Source organism: Antrostomus carolinensis, unplaced genomic scaffold (assembly GCF_000700745.2).
Source record: "Antrostomus carolinensis isolate BGI_N321 unplaced genomic scaffold, ASM70074v2 scaffold10944, whole genome shotgun sequence".
In the NCBI taxonomy this organism is placed as follows: Eukaryota; Metazoa; Chordata; class Aves; order Caprimulgiformes; family Caprimulgidae; genus Antrostomus; species Antrostomus carolinensis.
Genome location: NW_010311441.1, coordinates 23,409 through 39,290, shown reverse-complemented (window position 1 = coordinate 39,290; position 15,882 = coordinate 23,409). Strand labels below are relative to the sequence as shown.

General features: G+C 40.8%; 1 protein-coding gene across 1 annotated transcript; it reads left to right on the top strand.

The window, feature by feature from the left end:
• Positions 1–2,041: 2,041 nt before the first annotated feature.
• On the top strand, positions 2,042–8,110 carry LOC104523999 (deoxyribose-phosphate aldolase-like; the record flags this gene model as incomplete). The annotated part of the gene is made up of 3 exons (XM_010166741.2): positions 2,042–2,154; positions 6,140–6,289; positions 7,911–8,110. Coding segments are annotated over 3 exons (320 nt in total), but the record flags the coding sequence as incomplete, so codon positions are not given.
• Between the last annotated feature and the right edge of the window lie 7,772 nt (positions 8,111–15,882).

Here is a 15,882-nt window from a genome sequence, read left to right as displayed (position 1 = left end):
TTTTGAAGACTATCTTGAGTTTGTAGTTAATCTATTAGAATTAAAATTTCATCTTCTATTTTTATCAACAGCTGATTAGAAGTCATTCTGTTTGACCAAATTGATTAGAAGACCATATACAAGGGCAGCTGTTGTTTAATGAAAGTTTTTAATGAAACTGTACCATAGAGACTTGTAATTATAAGACTTGTAAAAGCTTTGACTTACCTTATACTAGAAAAAATGAAAAGTATTGCACTGAAGGACTTTTAAGTGCTACATTTCGAAAGGGAAATTAAAAATATAATTTGGTGATGTTGAAGTTTTACTTCCATTGTTACTGGTTTTAATGTGACTATCAGATGTCCGTAGTGTCTCTCTGGAAGGGAGTAGCTCTGAAATATGTAACTCAGTTGTCTCTCCTGTGTGCTCCGTTCCATGCAAAGCTCAATCAGCTATTAGTTGCCTAATTTGCACATTGCACTTGCTCTGGAGTTAGAACTTTTTTTCACAAATAACCCTTTCTCTTTAGAATGGAAATTGTCATAGGAGGGTGCAATTTAATCACCAATGGGCTGAGTTAGTGCCTAGACAAGAAGCCTACAGAGAAAACTGTGGTCTTGCAAGGCACAGTGTTAGCGATATTGTTTGATTATGTTTAAATCACAGGATGCAGAAACATACCTGGCTTTGTCTTAACTTCCCATCAGGCTGAGACTAGCTGTGTGCCCATCAGCTGTGCCATCAGGAAGACGGGTCCCTGGAGTGTGACGTAGCACACCATCAAACTGTAGTCTAGGCAACTCTTGAACCAGCAGTTGAAACTTCCCTTCCTTACTCTAGGGGATGTTGTAGAGGCATCATCATTCAAATAAGAGACAAAATGGACCCCAAGCCAAATTTGAAGTGGAAGCAGATGCAGTTCCAATTGACTGAAGTGGGTGATACACTACTACATGATGTTTGAATTATTCCTCTTCTTCTCCCAATTACTTTTGATAATTAATGATCCCACAGTACACCTTTTCTAAGAAGTAGGTTCCTAGGGATGAAGTGCACCCTAATGCAATTAAAGAAATTTTGTCATTGTATCGTGTCAATGCAAGATCATACACTGTAAGGCAAATTTTTTGGTTAGTTTCTTAGCTTTTTGTTATATTGTGCTGCAGGATTCATTTTAAACCAGTCCAGAAGAGCAATAATGCACAAGAACAGTACACAAGTGTTCAGGACAGGCAGTAGAGAATATTGTTCACAAGTGAGAAACCAGAAAAAAACAAACCAAGGCTAACTCTCCTTCTTTAAATAACACAAATGTTTTGACCTTGTTACTGCATTATATCAGACCATGGCTTTAAGTGTAATAATTTGCAGTGTTACAATTGCAAAATGCATAGGAAGGGACTTTTTCCCCTGTTTACAGTATTACACAGCTGGTTTTGTAAATACATGTGGGATTTCTTTCATAGAATCATAGAATGGTTTGGATTGGAAGGGACCTTAAAGATCATCCAGTTCCAACCCCCCTGCCATCAGCAGGGACACCTTCCACTAGACCACGTTGCTCAAAGCCTCATCCTACCTGGCCTTAAACACTTCCAGGGAGGGGGCATCTACAACTTCCTTGGGCTTCCTTTCACTTTAAGCAGCTGTAGGAGATACCATGCCAGACTTTCAAATGAAAAAACAACTTCATGAAAATTATTTCTATTCAGAAAGATCCTTGTGAAAATCCTAACATTTTGAATTATGCAAAATTTACTTGGAGGAAATAATTTCCATTGCTGTGCATTGTTGTCTGATAACTAGAGGAAAGAATCACAAGCTGGGATGTTCATTTAGCTGCTGGGATGTCTGACTTGCTTTGAAACCAGATTGGTATCATCCTCCTGCTTTAACCTCGACCAGAGCAAAGTTAGCACTGGCGCCACAGGGACGTACATGTACAGGAATGCTTCATAATTGCTGTGAAGCATGAGGACATCTTTGAAGGGTGTGAACTACCTATGTGCAGAGTGGCTCTTGTTCTAAAACTACCATAAAGCTTTTTACTTCCTTTTAGGTTCTGATTTTATAAAGACATCTACAGGAAAGGAGGTGGAAAATGCGACCTTTCCGGTTGGAGTAGTCATGATGCGAGCCATTAAAGAATTCTACTGGCAAACTGGCAACAAGGTAATTCTTGCTACCTTTATAAAAATTAACCAAACAGGCTTACTTGGAAGGAAATAAGACTGTAATAGTTTCAAAATGCAGAACATATAAATCCACGTACATTAGCTAACGTGGCTATATGAGCAATAGGTAATGGAACTTCTCTCTTATATTCCTCATTTGCTAATATTTGTATACTTTAAAAAAAAACAAAAACAAGGCAGCGTTTTTGGCTTTCCTCCCTTGAATAACTGTCACTTCATTCCCTAAAAGCTCATGCAATCTTGGTGCATCCTCTGCTGCATTTGGGTTTGAGTTTTGTTTCACCATTTAAATGGTCATCTCCATTAATAACAAGGCAAATCTCAAGCTGGCAGTGATTGGCATGCTCCCATAAACCTCAGTGGAGCTCTGCAAATCTATAGCCATCAGGAGTCTGTCCAGTGTTCATATCTATTTTCTGACTTTGTTATGGCAACCCAAGGGATACATTTTGCTCTTTCCTCCCTTGCCAGAGGGGCTTTCCAAGGGGACAAGAAGGCAGATCCAGTTGGATCCTGTTGTCTGGGATGGAGGGAGGGAAGGACAGAGGCTGGAAGAACAACATGTCCTGGCACACAACTTTTATCTGTCAGGTCACTGTCAAGTGAGGTCAGTGGGGTCGGGGGGAGGGGGGGAGCGTACGAGAGAGCCAGTGATGAACCACCTATGCATCCATCCTTGTGCTGAAGCACTGAGAAAGGATGAGGTTGTCCAGGAAGGCTTAAGCCACCTCTCACCTCCATTATCCACAGACGAGTGGGGGCTGTCAGTTAGATCTGCTGCTGATGTTCAGCAGTGGGCTTTGTCCTCACCTGCAGCCTCAGGGGAGGAAAACATATTTCAAGCTAAGACCCTCTCCCCATTTCTGGGCCACCCTTCTGTCCTCTCCAGCTCACCCTCTGTCCCTTCTGCAGATGGCCTTTCACGGTATGATGTTAGGACATGGGATGAGCAGTGGGATTGGGGCTGAGATGGCTTCAGGGGCTGTTGGAGCTTGAGGAGCACATGCCAGCTGGTTAGACCTGTGTCCATCTGATCTCTGTAGTCATCTAGATGAGGCCAGCATGGATTCCTGAGGTGTCCTCACTCCCCCTTCCCCAGCCTGCATCTCTCTCTGCCACACAACTCAAGCAGCTCAGATATTCTTCCTTCTGCAAGATCATCATCACTGCTACCAACCTGAGGCAGATCCCTGGGGCCAGGTGACTCACCTCGGCACTGGTGCTGCTCACACAAGCTGTGTGCCAGAGGTTGGGCTCTGCTGTATTAACAGGGCTTTGTACCTATAATTGGATATAAATGGAGAATTCACCTTTTGCTTTAAAAGGATGCATTCATCGCATAAAATGTGTTATTAAGAATGAGTGCTTGTGTCTGTCTGCATGTGTGTGTCAGTGAATTAGATGTAAACTGACTTTATGTGCTTTTATTAACTGAAGACAATATTATCAGTGACAAGAGATTTCTAAATGGTTTCTTAAACAAACTAATTTTGCTGCAGTAGGGCTGCTTTCTAGCAAGGCGTTGGCTGGGAAAAACAGGTTAATACAGAAATTAAACTTCTTCGAGGAAAGGAACAAGTTGCAGAGTAATATTTATTGAATGATAAGCAGTGGTGGTGATATGAAAAGTGCGCAATATAATGGGAAATAATCTTTTCCTGTCGTTATTGAAGGACATACATAAATTGGTTTTTCTGTTGGGAAAACCCCCAATCCAGAAAAACTTATTACTTTTAATAATATAAGGTGAAGAGAAAATTCTTGAGGAGATGAACTTATTAAGCAAAATAATGAAATGCTGTGAAACAGCAGGAGAGTGGTAGCTGGACTTTGTACTGCTCTTGAATTAAATTCCGACCCCCCTTCCTTTTTACGTTTTTATGGCAGTCAGATGTGCCGTTTGGAAAGCTGGTAAATGGAGAAGAGGACAGGCTTGTCTTTGTCAGCTTTTTTGCAAATAAAAGAGCTTTCAGAATTTGCTAAAAGGGGAAGGAATTCTGCATGGTGTTTTTAATTCTCTTATTAACTCTATTTTACTTGGTTTTGCCACAGATTATCTCAAAGAGCTGCAATATTTTTAGGAAGAAATCTAAATTTGAATTTCATTAGAATTTCTAATTTGAATTTTCTAATGAAATTCAAATTAACTAGAAATGAGAAATTTATAATTTCTGAGGGGGAACACATTCCCAATATTTTCATTTATTGTCTAGAAGATGCTTTTCCAGTTGCTGTGGTTTAAATTCCTTTTGGAAATCTAATGTTATCAGATGTATGCATTCACTTGTGCATCCATCCATCCATCCATCCATCCACAAAAACACAGTCTTCATGTTTTGGATTTATCAAGCTTTTCCTATTATTGTTCTTTATAATCTTATTGGAAATATGCTGTTATCACAATGCTTCAGTGTGAGAGAAGGATTTGTTCTGTGTTTATTTGTCCTGAAATCACTATGAAAAAAAAATTAGCAAACACATTTAAAAACAAATACTTTTTGATTCCACTATTATAACCATAAGGTACAAAGAAATCCTCAATGCAGTTTGATTTCAGGAACATATATACAAAAATCAGAACGATAATTCTTGCAGAAGGAGGCTGATGGGGAGGAGTACTCGAGGTAAAGGTTTATGGCAGAGGGAAACGTAGAAAGAATCACTCTGTGCTACTGTACAGATATTTAAATTTATTTATTTTTTTGTGATAGTTTCACAGTGCAGAGACACTTTTTCCTTATTCTCCTTGTTTTTCAAGAGTTTAGTAAGCTGCTGCAGGCCAACGTTTTGGCTAATGCAGGTGACAAAAAATTTTAATGAGGGGTTTGATAGCTGCGTGTCACAAGCTCCGTCTCAGAATGAGATGCATTTAAATGGCACCCAACCAAAAGACTGGCATGCCAAGTCACCTCTGTGGGGCTCTGCACAGCAGCTTGATCATGGGATTCAAGACATGCTTTACCTCAAAGATAGGTTTTTCTTGGCCTGTGTGCCTCTACCTATGTGTCAGTTCACCTGATCAAGTACGACACGTGTCTCACATCAAGTGACTGAAAGCATATCCAGCATATGTTGGGATAGAAGTTTTGTAATTATAGAATCACAGGATGGTTTGGGTTGAAAGGGACTTTAAAGATCATCTAGTTCCAACCCCCCTGCCATCAGAAGAGACACCTTCCACTAGACCACGTTGCTCAAAGCCTCATCCAACCTGGTCTTGAACACTTCCAGGGAGGAGCAGCCACAACTTCCTTGGGCAACCTGCTCCAGTGTCTCACCAGTTCCTGTGAAGCACAAAACTTTAAATTTTTGGTAAAGACAGAGCTAATTTAATTCTCCTTTGGAAAATTTTAGTGAAAATTAAACCTCTGATGGGTTTGAATGTGTAGCTGAATCATGTATAACTGTGGTGCACAGGCTTTTTATAAAGTACATACTTTTTAATAAAGTCTATACTTTTTTTTAAAAGTATCTACTTTTTTATAAAGTATCTCTCACTGCTCTCCACGTGAGTCAGCTGCCTCATGTGCTTTATTTCACCATCTTTAATGTTATGTTATTACATGTATATTTGTTGGCATATATTTGAAATGAGATTGTTGGTATATACTTGAAATTAGATATGCAGATATCCCAGGTCCTGCCTAAATCCCGTTACCTAATATGTGCTATGGGCAAAGTACTCACATTAGACCTCAAACCCAGCTCCTGAGAAAGTGCTCTGGGGTCAAAAGTTGTTGTCCTTCAGAATGAAAATGTTCTCTTTGGCAGTGATGGCTGAGGGTTGATAGCTCTCAGCCACTAGTCCAGAGCTTACACTGTTTGCAGTCAGATCCTGACCGAGTAGAGTTGTTTCATACACCACAGGCACTTTGAGACTGCAGGTGTACAAGTGCTGATTGCTCTTCTGGGGTTGCTGATGAATGAAAATGTGTATTGAGCTTCTTTTTTTCTATCTAAAGGTTGGATTTAAACCTGCTGGGGGCATTCGGACGGCGAAAGAAGCTATTACTTGGCTTATGCTGGTGAAGGAGGAACTGGGAGTGGAATGGCTAACACCGGAGCTCTTTCGCCTGGGTGCCAGTAGTTTGCTGGAAGACATTGAGAAACAAGTTAGTTGTTAATGGTTTTCAGCCTGATGGAGAGAAAAAGTAATCTTTCTAAATGTGCTGCCTTACTGTTTTTGCAGAATATGGGGGTTTTTTTGGTGCTGTTTAAAAGATAATAGAACAAACATCTAATTCATTATTAATGACAAATTCACTACCAGCCCAGCATTTCTTTAAATTTGACCTGTCATTACAGATCAGGACTGATAATCTAGCAGCTGGCAATTGCCCGGGCCAGGTTTGCAATGCACTGAGCAAAGAGGCTCACTTTGCACATACACAGTCTTTTGCAAATGCATGGTAGTGCACTCCCCTGCACTCCTAGCTGTTGCCAGTTTATCTGACCCTCAAAATATCTCACAGACCCTTTCTGTCACTGTGCCACAACTGTTCACAGTATATTTTCATACTGTGGAGAAAGTCACATCTCATCCTACATACGGTACTGCTGATAGAGAAGTTTTTACATATTGATTATCTCCTGGGGAAGAAAAGCAATTGCCTCCTACAAAGCCTCATTTTTCTAATTGCTTTTATTTTTGTGCAGACTGATCACTGTGTTTCCTTGCAGACAAATAGTCTATGAGGTGCAGTGGCAATATGTAGTTCCCAGTGGGAAGAAGGATTCTGACCTACCTACCCACAATCTACCTCACTGGCACAAAGTGTCAACCCTGAAGGATACAGCATAGTTGAGAATAGTGTAGTGTCATAGGAATTACTAAACTATTAGGGTTGCTGAACTTCACTCCCATGGTCATTAAACCCAGGAGGTGAGGTGGTAGTAGCTGTCTTAAAAAATATAGAACAGCTGAGAGATGTCAGGTGAATATTCATGAGGGTTGAAAACCCTTGGCTCACTCCTGCAATGAGAATAGTATTGGCTTGCTTCATTGCCAAAGTGCCTCTGCCTCACTCTTGACCTAAAATCACATCCCTGGTTATGACAAAGCAGCACAAGCTTTCTTGTTGCCACTGCCGTTGCTGCTAAGTCTTACCACACAGCCAGTCATTCTGCCACACAATTTGTTCTGCTTTTTTCAGGGTGACATCCTTTTATCTGCCAGGGATTGCACAGATGCCCCAGTAATGACCAAAGCTCTGCTATACTGTGCCATCTAAAAACATGGAAGATAATATGTCCCAATCATTATATTAAATAAAACAAGCAGGTATTTAAAAACAAACATAGAAAATGGGAGAATACTTCTCCCACCCCCAAGACAGTACAGTTAAAAGAAAAGTTTGAAATGAGCTGTATGAAAGCATAAGCAATTTTGGATACTTTGAGTATCACAAAATAATACTGAAATCGTCAAAATCAGATGACAGTGAGAGTAAAGCACTGTCTTCTGCCTGGTTCTTTTTGAAAGCTTAGTTAAAAGCAACAAGATTCTTCACTTTTTTCTTTTTTTTCCAAGCAAAGCAGCAAGAGCCCTTAGTTCAGGTCCTATAAACAAGTATATAAAGGTATATTACATCAACTTTTATGCACACACACACACACACACACACACAAATATCCATCATCTTCATCTGGCCTGCCTTTAATTTGTTACTTCCTTGACACTTCCAGATTTATAGTCATATATAATTCCATCATAAATTTTCTTTTTTCTTGCAGATTTTCTATCACGTGACCGGCTCTTATGCACTTCAGCATGACCTGGCAATGGCTTAGACACAAAATCAACTCAGGATTACTTTTACAAAAGAAGTCTTTAAGCAAACGGCATTCAGAAGTCTTCTGACAACCAAGTGCATATGATAGAATTAAAGGCCTAATTCTCCCTTCTTCATATTTTATAGTATTTAAAAATATGCTCAAGTCTGCTGGTTGTACTTGATCCAAAAGTAGAAAAAATGGTAATTCTGAAATAGTTAAATAGTTAATACTTACAGATTTGCAAAGTTAATCTTGCAAAGTCTTCCTCAGAACCAGCCTGAAAAGCTTATTAATGGCAACAGTGAAATACTATGAAAAAGATTTAGGTGGCCTGGTAACACTTTGCAGTGGCAGAATATGAAATATCTCTGGAATGTTAGAGATTGCTAATTAAGAGCTACAGATCTTGGAATAGCTTTCCATTCACCTCAGACAAAATCTCCTGCCACGGATTTGTTGCACTATTAATTGTTATGTTGATTCAGTTTCGAGCATTGTAACCTGAGAAAATGAAACTTGGCTATTACTTTCTTTCATAAAATGTCTCTGTAGCAAAAAATCCTCCCCCCCACCCCAAACTTGGGCACAGACATCCATATTTAGACCCTTGAATAAAGGTGGCTTGATTTCTAGAACACCTGAGTATCCACAGTTACTCCTGAAGTTAATGGGAGCTCTGGGTGATCAGAACAACTGAAAATCAAGCAGCCTCTATATAGATGCCTAACTATGCATTCAGGGATCTATTTTTAGGCATTTCACTCTTAAGATTTTAGTCTAACTTGCTTAGAAGCTCCCATTCCTGTCTCCTGTCATTTTAAAACACATTCATGCAAATCTTTCCATTTTAATGTAGGGGGGTTTGACTGTCAGTTTGAAGGTGTCAGTGCTACGCTGGCTGAACTTCAACTTTGCCATTCTAAAAGCAATTCTTTAATTTTAAAGGTGATTTGAATTGTGTCCTACACAGGGTTTACAGCTTTAATGTAAAAAGTACTTTTCTCAGAGCACATTAAGAATAATACCGAAATAATCAACACCTTTTGAATATCAGACTGGAGCTAGTAGAGTCATTATTTCAGAACTGTATTCTGCTCACTAACCAGCGTTGTACTAAAAACTTAATTATCTTATCATCATGACTAGTCTCACTGACTTAAGTAGGTCTCATCAGGGAAGTAAGAGGAGGAGGATTTTGCTGTAAATCAAGCTACAAGGTACATTTATTACAAAGAGATCTGTGCTTCATAAAGATAACAACTCAGCTATTATCTGGTTATACCACCTGAATCACTAGCGCTCTACAAAACACCTTGGGCAGATAGGAAAGCTGAACAGGAAGAAAAAAATCAGAGGAACAACATCTACAGAAAGCAAAATCCTCTATGCAATGCTCAGTACTAAAAATAGGCCTAAATTTCCCAGGAAGTTGTTCATCCAAGGCTCTCAGCCTTTTGCTGATTTGGGTCTTAGCACAGAAAATGAAGCTGAGCTGTGACTGTATTTTCACACATTTGTTTTCCTGAAAAGTGGCCTTTTTTTTTGCCATGGGTTTTCCTTTCAGTTTCACTGACCGTTTCTTGAAGGAAAAATCCAGTGCCTGTTGCATATTTAGAGGAAAATTTAGCTGCTGAGCTTTCAGAAATATAGAGCCCGTTATATGAAGTCAGCTCCCACCAGACACTTGCCAGGTTGACCCTCTGCCATGCTCTCTTACCAACCACACACTGGATTTTGCTGCTGTTTATATACACCCATGTAAATGTGAGAGATTATTTCAGTACTTTCATAACAGAAAGATTCACCACACTTGCAACATACACTTTTTTGTTGTTCGTTGTCTTTAGGACATTTAGGGCAAAGATAGAAGCTATTTTTTGGAGATGCTTTAGTTTCTAGGTGAAGGATTCTGTCTAGTTCCTTAAAATTAATGAAGATCCAATGCCACCTAACTATTGAACGTGAGTACCTCTGACAACAGCTACGTGTTGATTAATGAACTTGCCAGGAGGAATTGTTTATATTTCAGTTGATGGTTCACCTTCATTTTGATGTGCACGTGGGCAGCTGCTGGTTACTTTGCTTCAGAGGGAACAGGCTCCATTTATGGAGGGAGAGGTTCAGGTTCCTAGAGAATCAAAGATAGCCACTTCCTTTTTCCATGAACATTACGAACACACCAATGTGAAATACTCTGCAACTCCAAGCCAACCAGTGTTTTGGGAAAACCTGGATAAGAAAGTAATGTAAATATTTTTTCTCTTGAAACCTGTATTTTTTTTTGGGGGAGTGGGGGGGCGGGGAAAGTAAAAGTAACAGAATCTGTAAACACATTCAAATAAAGATGATTGTGGTTTTGGGGTGGGGTTTTTTTGGGGATTAAGCAGAAGGCTCAGTGTTACAGAGTGACTGATTGTCTTTGTTAACTTCTCTATGACTCAGGTGAGTTGTATCCATATTGTCTGTGGTTGTGGACCCCTAATGTGACCCAGAGCCTCATCTCTCACTCCTCCTACAGAAGCTGGTTGTACCAGCCAGGTGTAGGTCTGTTGACAGCCCTAGGTGATGCGAGGGGAAGCCGGAGGTTCCCCTGAACTCAGCAGAGAGCCAAGGAGCGAGTGGTGCTCCATGACTGCATAGACTTTGGGAAAAGTTCAGATTTAGTGCTGTGCTTCAGGCCATTAGAAAAGGAACAGGCAATTATGTGCTCCCGTCTAAATATATTTCAGAGTATAACATATATTTTGTGCAAGTCAGTCTTGTATACTAATTTATTATTTTTGTAACACTTACTCATTTAGGCCTTTAAATAGCTTCTAGACCACATTACTTTGCAAAGAAGAGAATAAATTCAAGAAGTGAAGTAGAAACTGCAAATCTGGAAGATTCTGCATCAGCTTATTTACAGGAAGAGGGAATTGGGAGAGAGGGTAAGCTTTTTTTCTGGTTTGTAGGAAACAAAGATATTAAATAGTAATTATATGTGAAGCATACAGACCAGCTGGGGCAAGTAATACTTTGATATCTTTATTTCATCAACTGTATAAGTTCATTCTTTCATTTCCTTTATGAAGCAGGGAACATACATTATATACCATAGCACATGCCACTGAGACCGAAAAAACTGATCTACTTTTAATTTTCTTTTGCTCAGTTGGAACTTTGGCTCTCTGCCTCCCCTGGGTGGGGGGAAAAAAACCCTACAAAACAATAACAGCAAGTTTTATCCAAATCTTGGTGAGCTTTTCCTGAAATTACCAGTGTTGACATCTGGATGATATGTATAATGTGCAGTAGGAGTAGAAAGAGGGAACTGCTTTTAATTAGATGCAACTGGCCCAGGAGAGAAAGACAAGAGAGTTGTCCATCTGGTCAGTCCTTATTTAATAGGGCAATCAAGGATAAGAGTATTCTTAATATGCAAAGACACCATAGGTAAAATTACTGATTGACCATTTTTATTAAAATCTCAGAAAGCTGATACTGAGCTAAATTAAGAGGTGATAAGACTTAGAAAGAAAGAAGCATCAAGAAAGGTTGCAGTCCGTGCACACCCTAAAAGCAAGAGTAAGCAAGTGATGGGTGACTACCAAGTCCCAACCAGCTACATGGTAGAGATGCTTCCTCAGTTCTTTACAGATACTTCCCCTTCTGTCAGGACCTACAGTAACCACTTAACAAGAGAAAGTGTGACAAAGTTCTGATATCCTTTAATGAAATTTAACATTGATGCAATGAAGGAGTGCCAACAAGACGCTCTAGCTATTCCTAATGAGTCTAGAGATTTTAAGTGGCTCTGTTTTGAGCACTGGGGACATCTTGTGGATTGCTAATTCTTGGAAATTGCAGAAAAATTGTTCTTCTGGAAGCAAAGCTTTCTTGAGGCATAACAGTTTCAGATCTCCAGATCACAGGGAGTGTTTAAAAACACTGAATTGTGAAAGCATCAGTTTAGAATTGCTTCCTTAGCTGAGATGAAAACAAAGGAATTTTTAAAGAATGTTAACAAACTGAGGAGGCCATACTGGAATTGACTATACTTGGGTTTTTTCCAACTCTTGCTTTCTCTATGGGAGGAATAGAGGCAGGAGCTTTGCAGGCTCAGCTGGTGGAGATTAGCATAATTTCTGTACAGTACATTGTCATATAAAACCAAACCCCAAAATGGATGATGGTTTACCCAGAAAAATAAGGGAAACCTTTATAAGCTATTTTTCATTTTCAGTAATAACATGAGCTGTGGTTTTATTCAAAGACTTAGATGAGTTCTCACCTATTTACTAGTCAGGACAAACAAGCAAAGCAGACAACCAGTTAATTTCCTACATCTGGGCTGAGGCCAATGACAAGACTGGTTCAGTAATCCTGTGGGTAAGGGGTCCCCACCACTGTCACAACCTGAGAGCACGTGGGCTGATGGAGGAGCGTGCCAAGGCTGCAGGAACCAGCCTGTGCTCTCACTGCCTGAAAAGTTGCCCAGGGGGTGGAAGGTGCTAAAACTGTCTGTAGTATTTACTGGTCCATTGAGAACTTGTTTTTTTCCAGCCTAATGCCCAGACCTGAGCAACCAGCTTCTGAGGAGAAGCTGGAGAATGCGTATTCTCCGTGATTTAATTACATGTAAGTTGATTAAGGATGTTATCTTCATTTCCAGGGGAAATGAAACATTCAGCCGGCATCATGTCAGAGGAAAAAGGCTGAAAGCTGATGCATCTCAGCATTGGCTGCTTTCTCTTGCCTTCAGCAGAGTCTTGGGCTTTCTTCAAAGTACACACACCGGCTGACCCAGAGCATGATTTCTTGCTCCAGCTTATTTCAAGGCATGAATTAAACCAGAGTGAAGAATGACTATCCGGGCTCTGAACAAGAAGTGCTTTAAATTCTCATTAGCACAAATCTGTCCAGTTCCCAAAAAAACCCCTGTGAATGCCATCACCCCGTCTGACAGCAACTGTAACGAGGCCTCTGGGAGGGCAGGGACAGGAAGATGTAGATAAAGGAAAAAACAGAGGGGTAAAAAGAGAAGTTGGGAGAAGTAAGAGAGCTCATCGCCACTGCTGTTACTGCTTCACAGCAGTGTAATCTTTTGTGATCTCTTTGGAACAGGAAGTAAATAATAAAACACAAGGGAGGGGGAAAAAAATTAAATAGATGTAGAGTGTGAGTGCATGTTAAAACAGATGTCAGATTAAAAATAACTGAAAGGGAAATTCTGCTGTAGAGGAAAAACTGCATTTTCCTTCAACATTTTATATTCCACCTTCATTAAGCAGAAAGTGAAAGAGCTGTAAAGGAAAAGGGGAACTTCTGTTGTTTCATGCTGAACGTTAAGAGAAGCCTAACGCGAGTGCAGAGGGGATGCTCTGTGGCGTGTGGTGCTGGAGCGATTCTCGGGGTGAAGCTCAGAAGTAGGAAGGATGTTAAACAGATGCACTGTGTGCTCTGAGCCCTGGGACTTGGAGCTTTAAACCTGCAGTGCTGCACATCTAGGTGGTTTCATCCTCTCCATCCTCCCTCCCTTAGTCCCTTCAGGGTTAACGAGTCCTCTAATGCTGTAAAAAAATAAACCCTGCAATCTCGTAAGATTGCATCATCCAGTAATGCCACTCTAACTCTAGATCTAGGCGCCAGGGACTTCATTCTGGTTTCTTCAGCACTTTTAAATGGTCTGTTTCAGTGTTTGAGGACAGCAGAGTGAGGAACATCTACACAAACACATATTTTTCCCCACGTGGCAGCCAGATCACACCCATCCTTGGAGATGGCAAGTACTCACAAAAATACTGGTGCTACTCTGTAAAACAGTGTCATCACAGGTCTCTTCTGCTATATGTCCTTCGGAATGTCTCCTAAAAAGTAATGATCTGAAAAATGACCTACCCTGTGCCTGTTTAAAGCTCAAGGAGCTTTAAATAAATACCTTGAAGATGTGCTGAAGCTGGACTGGGAACTGCTACATTTCTTGGAGAGCTAGCACGGGTCGTTTGGCTTGTTCAGATTAGCTCATGAAATTAGAATAATCTTTATAGGGTTTCCTCCTTTATTCCTGAGTATGAGATGCAATTTTTTGTGGGTTTTTTTAAGGCACAGGTCTGTGACTAATGCCTCAGTTTACAGGAAGAGTCAGAAATGACAGGTATCTTTGGCTACCGTTACAGCTCAAATGTCCAATGAACTCAAACAACTGGATGGGATCTAAGCTGGGTATATTCCTACAGCGTTTGAGAAAAATATGTTTCCTACTCTTAAATGAATTCCCACAGCTCTGATTTCTTTAAGAGAATTAAGCTAAGGAGGCAGCTGAGATGGAAGTAAAAGGCATCCTAAAAGGTATCCCCAGCAGATTGAAGGCAAAGCTGTTTCACAGTTTCTGAAACTTTTCTTAAGCTTGTCCTGAAAATGCCAGGTAAGATCCCAGTGACAGAGTCCTCCTAATGAGAACCACTGACGAGCAGGAGCATCTTGGCATTACACTGGCTTAGGATTTGCCAGAGAGGAATGAGAAGACGTGTCCTGAAGCAGCTCCATGCAGCCAGTCAGGGTGCAATGGGTAAGTTCGCAACGTGGGGGAGTACATGGCTTATTAGATGTGTTGTGTTAGACCACAGTCAAATGAGGTAGTATTGGCAGTGGGTAACATTTTCAGAGAGGATTGCTGGGTATTAATGGGTCATTCACTGGGCACATACCACCTCTGCCCACAACCTGCATGCAGAGAAGCAGGGACATCCCCAGGAGCAATGACTGGTGAAAAGCTGGGGAAGGGTCTGGAGCACAAGTGTGATGAGGAGCAGCTGAGGGAACTGGGGTTGTTGAGCCTGGAGAAAAGGAGGCTGAGGGGAGACCTTCTGGCTCTGTCCAAGGCCCTGCAAGGAGGGTGTAGAGAGGTAGGGGTGGGTCTGTTCAACCAAGGAACAAGTGACATGACAAGAGGAAATGGCCTCAAGTTGTGCCCAGGGCAGTTGAGATTGGATGTGAGGAAGAATTTCTTTGCTGAAAGGGTTCTGAGGCATTGGAAGGGGTTGCCCAGGGCAGTGGTGGAGTCCCCATCCCTGGAGGGATTTCAGAGTCGTGTAGACATAGTGCTGAGGGACATGGGTTAGTTGGGGACTTGTCAGTGTGAGGTTAATGATTGGAATCGATGAGTTTAAAGGTCTTTTCCAATCCAGGCAATTCTGGGATTTGGTGACTTCCCCAGCAAAGGTGGGGAGGCCGAGGTCTCCAGCAGGTTTCACCTGTGCTCTTCCTGCTGCTCTAGTATCATTCACCCCCCACCCCTGCTTCTCACTAAAAAGAAATCTCATGGCCTTCTGCTTTGAATAAACAAATAAATGCATAAATGAAAGTCACTTCAAATGCAGAAAAGTATCTGTCGACTCAGTTGAGTTTGTGTTTTCAGAGCTGCCTCCTCCAGAGGGTTTTTCTTCCTTAAGCGTTAATTCCATTTCATTTTACTGAACATATCTGCCATTTTCTCCATTAGAGGGCTGCAGAGGAGTGTGTTACAGTGCTTGAGAAACAGATTTAAACCTGTACATGTACTTTGGGCCTAATTTCCTCCTGTATAGCTCTCCGGAACTCAATGGGGTGTAAAACTGGTGCGACACACGGAGAGGGAAAGAAATATGCAGCGCCTCAGAATACATCAGTGCTTTGGGTTTTGCTGACGAGATTAAGAAACGCTGAGATGATGCTAAGACAGAATTTTAAATCCATGTGTGACAGGTGAGGCAGATGAGTAAGTTAATTGCTGCTTGTGTGTTTGAACACAGCGTAATTGGTCAACAGGGTGTGTTTCCAGAGAAGAGTACTGAAGTGCATGAGCAAAGCACAAGTAGAGCTTTAAATCCTTCCTTAGAAACCAGGCTTATTCTAGGCAGAAGTTAAGAGTCTGCAACACTTATAAAACTCATAAATGTTATATTCTCCA